Here is a 9963-nt window from a genome sequence, read left to right as displayed (position 1 = left end):
ATTTAATGGAAAGTTATACATATTTGACAGTATTAAAAAATTAAAAATACCTCCGCTTGGTACACATGCAAAACTTTTCAATCTTACCGTGTGAGTGAATTTTTGTTTCGTCACGCTTTTTCCAACTCGTTCACGATCCTACGTTATGAAATTTTTAGTACGTAAATAGTAAATACTATAAACCAAAATAATTACAAGAGTTTGGAAGTACGTCATACCTCGCCTTTCTTCGAATGCCAAAATCTAACTGTATCTTCCTATTGGAACCTCAGCATACCTGGCGGGACATTTTGCAATTTCTCATCGAGGGTTGTTTTTGTCTTATAATAATATTTCTTCAAAGTACTTTTATGGTCTCTCCATCTTTTCCCCAATGCCTTCTTTACATAAGTATCCGAGACCTCTAAAGCAAACCTCGCCTACAAAAACACAAGTTAAGAAAGTAAATATAAATGAAACTAATTCCTAAGTATTACAGATGACATTAACATTTTGTTACCTTAATATTATCGAGGGCTTGGTTTTTGTTACTATCGGGCATTTGATGCCATGACTCATAGTTGATAGGCAACATATTCGCATTTCGTGCTAAAATGCCTATGTATCCTGCTAAAAGTCGAGCTTCTGATCCAACAGGCTGACCAAAATTGTTTCTGCATACCTTGACACGCTCGACTGGATCTAACTCGTATAAATCTCTAAGTAGCGTACATCCTCAACCTTTACGCGTCCCACCATTTTCAGCTGAAAAATGGTATATTATAATATAAGAATTTGAAAAATAAATCAATTATAAGTCAACACGCATGTAAATTAAATGTAAAATTATTTTCAACTTCCGTAGGATCCTCAGGTGTAATCGAAACATTCGAAGATCCAATTACTGTCTGTTGTTCACTATTTGTTTCTGCCGAGTTTGGATCATTTTGAACAATGCTTAGAACTCGCATTTTTCTTCTAGGCATTTTATCTGCAATACACATAAAATAGTTGAAAACTTGATAACTAATTACAATAATAACATCACATATAAAATAGTTGAAATATATAATAAGACCAAGATTTAAATTATGATATTACATATAATTAAACAATTGTAAAATCTTACTACATCATTATTCGTAAATATCTTCATCCGTATCCTGACGAACCTATTGAAATTGTGTACTAGTACTAGGGATATTATCGTTTAAGTTTTGTTCTGGAAAGGGCAAAGTTTCTGATCTGTCGTCGATGTTATCTCTACTTCCAGTGCTCATGTCAAACAAGTCTCTAGGGATGTTACAGAGTACAACGTATCAACCCTCATCAGTTGGATCTTTTGAGTAAAAACCTTGTTTGACTTGAGATGAGAATACATACGGCTCATCTATCAGTTGTTGTCCTGTGTGAATCAATCGAGCGAAGTTCACCATTGTAAAACCAAATTGATCTTGCTTAATTCCACGAGCAGTATTAACATCGGCCCAATCACCTCGAAATAAGAAAACTTTCCATTTGCCGTAGTAATCCAACTCAATTATGTCAGTGAGAAGTCTGAAATATTCCACATTTCCCTCGACAGGATTATTGTCCCTAGCACTAGCATAACTTGTAATTGAGGAATTAACAACTATTCCACAATTTTGCGTTCTCCTCAATCTCTCGCGATATTTTGTATGAAATCTGAATCCGTTGATGAGGAACGCACTATATCTTTTAACCACTCGATTTGGACCTTGGGAAAGCCATTTAACTTCGTTGTTGACGTTTTTCCCACTCCAAACCTATTGAATGGAAAGTAAACTGAGTAATTAAAAATTTTATGAGAAAACATTATTATTTGTCGATGAAAGCTCCAATTGCATACCCTTTGGCTTAACAATTCATGAAAAGATTCTGTGAACAACTTATTGATATCTCGATGTTGTGTTCTTCGGGAGCGCGAACGAGATCTCAATATTTGTTTGTACTCACTATGTTAAAAAAATGTTCACTTTGTTAGAAGATAAACAATTTTTAATTTGATAAATATTTATCAAATTTGTAGAATTTACTTCCGTAAAGGTTCCATTGATTCGTGGTGAAACAAAACATATCGATGTGCTTGTACCCATGATAAATGATCTAATTCTGCAATTTCAACTTTGCTGATTGGTTCTCCAAAACTTTGGAACAAATAAGTATCGGCGAAGTTATGGTCTGTGAGTCCAGCATTTCTATTTGGTCTGGTCAACCTTGTTTCAACATCTTCCAAATATCTTGAACAGAAGGTCATACATTCCTCTGCCAAGTAGCATTCAGCAATTGATCCTTCTGGATAACGCTTGTTGCAGCAGTAAGACTTTAATTTGGATAGGAACCTAAACACGATATACAACATTATCAAAAGTTGTAACTAAAGGCATAAAGGTGAATGAAGGAAAATTTTAAAAATTTTAATTAACACCTTTCTATGGGATACATCCATCGATAGAAAACGGGTCCGCCAAGAATTTCTTCATGCGGGAGATGGATTATCAAGTGAACCATAATGGTGAAGAAGGAAGGTGGGAAGATTTTCTCCATGTTGCATAAAGTCAAAGCGGCTCGATCCTGTACCTTCTGAAGTTCTTGAACATCCAAAACTTTGCTACAAATGGCTTTCATTATATTGGATAGTTCAATTATACAAGATGTCACCTTTTTGGACATACAACATCGTAGAGCAACTGGCAGTAAATTTTGCATCAAGATGTGATAGTCATGTGATTTTAGCGAATATAATCTTCGATCTTTAACACTAACACATCGAGATATATTTGATGCATATGCATCTGGAACCTTTATATCCTTCAACACCGTGTAGAACACTTCTTTCTCCGTCTTCGACATTGAAAAAATAGAAGGCGGCAACCGATATTTCCCATTCGAAAGTGGATTGGGATGAAGATCAGGCCGAATTCCCATTTGGACTAAATCAAGTCGACTCTGAAGATTGTCTTTTGATTTTTCGTCGACATTCAAAATTGTACCCACAATGTTCTCGCAGACATTTTTCTCAATGTGCATAACATCAAGATTGTGTCGTAAAAGGTGATGCTCCCAATAAGGCAACTCAAAAAAAATACTTTTTTTCCACCAGTCTGCCTCATTAGGATCGTCCTCTTCATCAGAGTCACCATCAGCTTCATCATTTGATCTTCTATTTCTTTGCGTGTTTGGCAGTTGGTTATTTCCTTTTTAATTAATTTAATGTCATAAGCAAATGTTAATTGCCTCTAAATCCACGCCCTTACCAATAAATCCACAAAATTTAGTCTCTGAATTAAACAAAATTTCCTTGAATTTTAGTTTCTTTAATAATGTATCACTTTGATATTATCTCATTTCATCACTTATATATATATATATATCTATAAGACAGTAAATGACAGTTCCCAATCCAATCTACTTTATATAATCCAACATGACAACCAAAAAATGGATGAAAGACAATTATAACAAACAAACAAAGGGTATATATATCGAACTTAAAAATAATACTTAAAAACAACATGGCGTAATAGAAATAAACTTCAAAATCCAATTCATTACCTGGAAACGTATTCGGCTGCACCACATGTAACAGAACATTCTTATCAATTAATAAATTAAACCCTAAACTACACATCAAAATTTCATACTAAAAAAAAGTACCAGATGATTTCACCGACACCAACAGAGAATAAAATTTCACTTAACATTTAGTCCAAGCCATTTAACCCATTACAGTGATAATGAAAGCAATGAAATTAAATGAAAGCATGAGTTCTGTACCTTCAGAACGATGAAGAAAACAGGCTGACCAAATCAATGAAATGGATTGAAATGAAAACCTATACAGAAACAACATAAAATCAGTTCCTAACCACTAAACCATACACAAAATAAATGAACAATCGAAGCAGTAAAGTACCTTCAGGAGGACTCACAAAATAGTAGAAGACCGAAAACCCTAAACACAGAGAATAATTTTTTTTTTAATTCTAGTATCACCAACCAATAACAAAACAACATCAAATTAACAAATACCACAAAACCCAATGTATAAATACGCAGAATCGGACATTCGAACATTAAATGATGTTCCTCAACGTTCTCCGTCTTCTTTGCCGCAAATAATGTTAAAACGTACCAACAAATCGAATGTATGAAGCTTTTTTTATTGGTTTTTTTTGCAAGAAATCGAAAGAAACAAACAGAAATATGAAAGACATGAAAAAATTGGATGAGGGGAATTCGGAGACCATTCATGAAACACTTAGGAATTTGAGTGGAGAAGGGATTTGAAATGGGTCAAAAGGGATATACCCCAAAATTGATATACATACAAAACGACGCCGTTTAATTTTAATATTTTTGTGGCGCTTAAAGGAAAACGCCACTAATGTTACAGATTTTGCGGCGTTTTGAGAAAAAACGCCATTACCCAATAAACTCGTCAACAATACGGCGCCGTTTTGTTCAATTTTAATTGTGTAATTGCGGCGTTTTGCGTAGAAACGCCACTAGATATTTTGATTTCTAATAGATTTTTAAATTGGATAAATGTTATGACATTATTTTAAATTTTAATATTTTATAATGAAATTATCCATTTTATTTTAATAATATTATTTAAAAATATGATACAGATTTAAGATATTATTTTTAATTATACAAATTTAATAAATTTCTAAATATTCAAATTTATAAATACTATCAATTTAAATACTATCAATATTCAAATTTATAAATATGTTTGCGGCGTTTATCTAAAAGCGCCACTAAAGCAATATACTGAAAGAAAAATGAGCTTTTTCGGCTAAGGGTTGGGATGAAATACAGGAATTAAAAAACGACAGCGTCTTACCAGAATGCAAACTTGCAGCGTTTTTACCCTAGCACCACTAATGCCGTTAATAGATAAGATAAAACGAAACCGTTTTGTTTATACCAGAAAGAAACTTTGCAGCGCTTCTACCACAGTGCCGCTAATGCCTAGCTTTAGTGGCATTTTTAAAAAACGCCACAACTTATATATAAAAAACGGCACCGTTTTGTGTAAAACTTAAAACATATTTGCGGCGCTTTAAGGAAAGCGCCACTATAGACAATGCCAAACGACGCAGTTTCTTAACTCATAATACACTTTTTGCGGCGTTTACAAAAAAGCGCCACCAAAAGCAAAGAACAAAACAGCCATGTTTTGCTAACATTTGAATAAAATTTGTGGCGTTTTTATAAAAACGCCGCTAATGCCTCACTTTTTGCGGCGTTTTCATATAAACGCCGCTAATGTTTATAATTTCTTTTAAATTAGAGAGAAAATAGTAACTAATAAAAAATGAGAGTAACGCATTTTTAAAAAATAATTACACATTTTAAAAAATAAATACATCAATATATTTATATATTGAATAAATTTAAATATTTATGTATACAATATAAATAAAAATTATTTTAATTATATCAATATTTATGTTACTATTTTACAATATATGGATCAAACTAATTAAAAGTTAATGTATACAATTGAACAATAAAACATTGTTCATGTGTGCTTTTGGATTTAACCCATTTTAATATATTTTTAAATATTAATTTATATTTATATTATTTACATTTATATTCTAAAATATCCAAGATTAAACACAAAGCCCCAAACCCCAAAGTACAAACCCTAAAACCGTCAACCATATAAAATATTAAACCATCAAACCCCAAAATCTAATCCCCACTATACTGTAAGCCTTAACTGTAAATCTTAAACCCTAAACTATAAACCCTAAACCTCAAACCCCAACCCGTAAACCCTAAATCTTCCAATTAACCATGAAACCCCAAACCACCAAACACCAAAATCCAATCCACACTATATCGTAAACATTAACCGTGAATCTTAAACCCTAAACCATAAATATTAAACCCGTAAACCACAAACAATCACCACCAAATCATAAAATTTAAACCCTAAAACTAGCCAAACCCTAAACTCAAAACCGTAAATCCTAAACCATATCTTTGGGAATTCGGGTGGCCAATGTTAGTTTAGTACAAAACATATATTTTATATTATTAATTATATTATAATAATATAGGTGTGCTACAAAGTGGCATGAATCCCAGTAAAATTCAAATGTTATTCTTTAATTAGTTTTCAAATAGTATCTTTAAACCTTGAACATCAAACCTTCAATCCCTAACCCAAAATAAAAAATAGTATACCATAAACCCTAAAACTCTATACCATTAACATTAATTCTTAAATTCTAAATCCTAAAATGGAAAAATAAATTAATTTTATTGCGGCATTTTTACCTAAAACGCCACTGAAGTACTAAAAACGGCGCGGTTTTGGTTAACAATTTAGCGGCGCTTTCCCTAAAGCACCACTAAAAATTGTTCTATAGCGGCGTTTTCAAATAAGCGCCACTAGTGCATCTATAGGTCAAGCCAGAACGATGCGTTTTGGTCAAAACTTTTGCGGCGCTTCAGTAGAAGCGCCACTAATAGCTGATATATAGTGGCGTTTTCTGGTAAGCGCCGCTAACGGAGCTATAGCTCAAGATGAAACGTTGCGTTTCGGTTTAAAATTTTTCGGTGTTTTTTAGTTAATCGCCGCTAATTTCGGTAAATAGCGGCGTTTTCAACAACCGCTGCTATTGGCTCTATACCTCAAGACCAAACGCTACGTTTTGGTTAAGATATTTTGTGGCGCTTTTTATAATGTGCCGCTAATTATGTGCTTTAGCGGCGTTTCTTCATAAGCGTCACTAATTCTAATATACCTCAAGACCAAACGCTGCGTTTTGGTTAAGATATTTTGGGGCGCTTTTTATAATGTGCCGCTAATTCTGTGATTTAGCGGCGTTTTTTCATAAGCACCACTAATTCTAATATACCTCAAGACCAAATGCTGCGTTTTGGTTAAGATATTTTGCGACGCTTACAAATAAACGCCGTTAATTGTGCTATTTAATGGCGTTTTTATAGTGCGCCGCTACTGCCGCTATTCCTGAAGATTAAACGATGCGTTTTGTCAGCATTTTTACGGCGTTTTTGTTTAAAAACACCACTAATGATGTTTTTTTACGGCGTTTTTTAAAAAACGCCACTACAGGTTCGACTTTTTGCGGCGTTTTACAAAGAGCGCCGCTAATGCTCGATTATTAGCGGCGTTTGTTGTTCAAACGCCACAAAAGATGCCGCTAAAAGCCTGTTTTGGTGTAGTGATTACTATTGTAATTGTAAATGTAATTGATAATTTTTTTGGCATAAAAAAAAAAAACCCTTAGATTGGCGAACTTGGCATGCGCAAATGAGGACAAGACAAACATAGCAACAATTAAGAAACCAAACTGCTTATTTCCTAGAGGGTCAATGGCAGCTCTCGACTTAAAATGAAGCTAGGGAGGAGAATTGGGCCACGCCACACTACTTGTAAGCCGAAGAGCCAACAGACAAAGACCAGACTGGCTCCTTAACTCTCAGTTTCATCAGCAACATTCTTCCCTGCATCCACAAGTATGCACTTCATATTATCAACCAGCTCCTGCATTTGTTCCCTTGAATGCAACGGCGAAGGATAAACGCAAATGCAATCCAGTCGCCCATCTCGTATGGTGTCGAATATCGCGATGGACGGCGCGATGCCATGAGCGGAAGCGCATCCCATATAGTCCTCTACGCCGACTTGATTTTGCTGGTTACTAGACTCATCTATCACCGTATCCTCGAAGACCGATATCAAACATGTCCTCAATGAGGCAGATGGAGTCAAGCCAGGGTTCTCCATGGCCCTGCACATTAAGAAATTCAGGTCTGCCATGTCTGACAAGTGCTTGTTGCAGCTCTTGTAGTGTGTAAATACGGTGTACACTTTCTCTGCTAGCTCCCAAAGCTTCTCTCCTCCTTTGATGGCGTGCGTGTTCAGAATAGCTGAGTGGTAAAAACCTAGAAAAAAAAAAGAAGATTTTAAAGAAATGGTATCAAGTAAGACGCTTTCCTTGTTTGGCATGGAATTTAAGACATGGAACTTTGGTTGGGTGTTGGGTCTTTTTCTCCTTCAAATAAAGAAAGTTACTTACACCATTGAAAATGGCAGGGTCAGGCAGCATCGTCTTACTGGTTTTATATCAGAGAAATAAGGAAAAGAAAGATTGTACGTGGGTGGGGTCAAGTATGAATTAGCCATCATAAAAATAGATTCCAGGACCAAAGTCTTTAATAAAAGAGATATGTAAGAAAGATATTATCAATAGTCAATGATAATTGATAATACGACCGATAACATGAGAACTTTGATTTAGACAAGTTGAAAACAAGAGGTTTATAAGGAACTTAATTACCGAAATGGTGATTGGAGAGCGGAGGTTCAAGAATTGAGCGGCAATCTGTGAGTGTTACAACGCCATATTTCTTCTTTTGATGATCTGAACGGCTTTTAGAACTGTGTGCAGCAATCAGCCCGGCAGCTCCTAATGCTCCACATAACTTAATCCCTCTTGCCTTGCAACCCTGAAATGTTGATTTTTTAAGCACTAATTTTAAGGCATGTTTAGAAGCTTGAAATGGATACTTACAGTCAAGATCTTCTGAGTGTCATCAGGGTTGATAAGCAACCTCACTACTTGAGTAGATCTAGGAGATTTGGCATCTTTGAACCTCAAGTTCGTGAACCTTAAAGAATTAACAGAGTAGCTTAGCATGTCCACTCCTCGTGCCCAAAGTGTTTTCTTAACAATGCCTTTAGGAAGAATATCTTCCATGGCCAAACTGATCTCTCCTTTGTTCATCGTAATTTCTTTTTGACCTTGCTGAAACCCTGTTTCCTCCTCCTCAATAGCCATTAACGTCAACAACTCTCTCAGCAACGACACCGCCGTGGTCCGGTCACAAGCAGCCGCATGTAGGCGGAGCACCAACACCCACCTTGTTGCACCAGGCAAGGCGTAAACACTGGCGAAAAACACGTCGTGTTTGGTGGTACATGAAGAACTAACCCAAGCGTTTTTGTTAAGCTCGTGTTCGAGAATCAAATGAAGGGGTGAGATGTTTTGGTTGTTTTCAAGGATTTGACAAGTTGTAGAATGGTTAAAGTACTTGATTTGAATGAAAGGGGAGGGGGAGGTAACGAAGGAGTAACTGTTGGCAGTAGGACTGTAATGGAGGCGAGACCTAAGAATGGGATGGGAGATTTGGAGCTTGTGGAGGGCATTTTTAAGATGTGAAACGTCGGGGTTTTTGGAAGAAATGATAGCCAAGACGGCTATCCCGGTTCCCCCGACCACCGCTCGGCACCAGTTGTGCTCGGTGCCGCCAACTGCTCGACTTTGGGTGGACATGTATGTAGTAATGATAGCAGCTGTAGTAGAGTAATGGTATAATAATAGTAGCGGTGGTGAGGGGATATTTTTACTGCTGCCTCTGCCTTTGCTTAGCTTCGGTGAGCAAGTTGGATATTTATATATAGGGGAATTAAATGAATGCTGCTTCTCATTGGGCGGGTAGAGGCAGAGTTAAATTTTTCTTCACATAAATTTATAAAATTCTAAATACATAATTTTTGAAAGAGTCAAAATGTTTACCACTAATGATTTGCTATCAGGAGAGATACATAAACTATATAAAATGGAGGTCCTTAATTTTAATTTAATTTACTCTTTATATTATTTATTAGTATAAATAGTTAAATCGTTAATATTTTTATTAAAATGGACACGTAGCTTTCTATTTTTGAGTTTATCTTGTCTTTTTTTTTATTCTTACATAGGTTAAATTTCAATTTTGATTTTTATATTATGCTAAAACTTGACATTTAGTCTATATATATATATATTATATATATTATTGTATTCCTTTACTTTAAATATCATTAGTTAGTCTAAATAATTAATATTATTAACTATTTCAATTAAAATGTTGATGTCAATTTTCTTAAAAACACTACAAAAAATATTTTATCATGATAAGTTTAAACAG

The 9963-nt window shown here is 34.9% G+C and overlaps 1 protein-coding gene across 1 annotated transcript; it reads right to left on the bottom strand.

The window, feature by feature from the left end:
- Positions 1-7238: 7238 nt before the first annotated feature.
- On the bottom strand, positions 7239-9437 carry LOC105766645 (uncharacterized). Its single transcript, XM_012586179.2, has 3 exons — positions 8565-9437; positions 8331-8499; positions 7239-7935 (listed from the first exon to the last, which is right to left on the bottom strand). Exons 1-3 carry the CDS (start codon positions 9324-9326, stop codon positions 7463-7465), a joined length of 1404 nt encoding a protein of 467 aa, XP_012441633.1. The 5' UTR covers positions 9327-9437; the 3' UTR covers positions 7239-7462.
- Between the last annotated feature and the right edge of the window lie 526 nt (positions 9438-9963).

The sequence above is a fragment of the Gossypium raimondii genome, chromosome 4 (genome assembly GCF_025698545.1).
Source record: "Gossypium raimondii isolate GPD5lz chromosome 4, ASM2569854v1, whole genome shotgun sequence".
Lineage (NCBI taxonomy): Eukaryota > Viridiplantae > Streptophyta > Magnoliopsida > Malvales > Malvaceae > Gossypium > Gossypium raimondii.
This window is presented reverse-complemented; position numbering and strand designations above follow the sequence as displayed.

Bases quoted from the DNA above. Each gene is read 5' to 3' on its own strand.
- LOC105766645 (XM_012586179.2), bottom strand. From the start codon at position 9,326: ATGTCCACCCAAAGTCGAGCAGTTGGCGGCACCGAGCACAACTGGTGC. The intron at 8,500-8,564 runs GTAAGTATCCAT...TCAACATTTCAG, and splicing joins ACACTCAGAAGATCTTGACT to GGTTGCAAGGCAAGAGGGAT. The intron at 7,936-8,330 runs GTAATTAAGTTC...TTTTTTTTCTAG, and splicing joins GCTCTCCAATCACCATTTCG to GTTTTTACCACTCAGCTATT.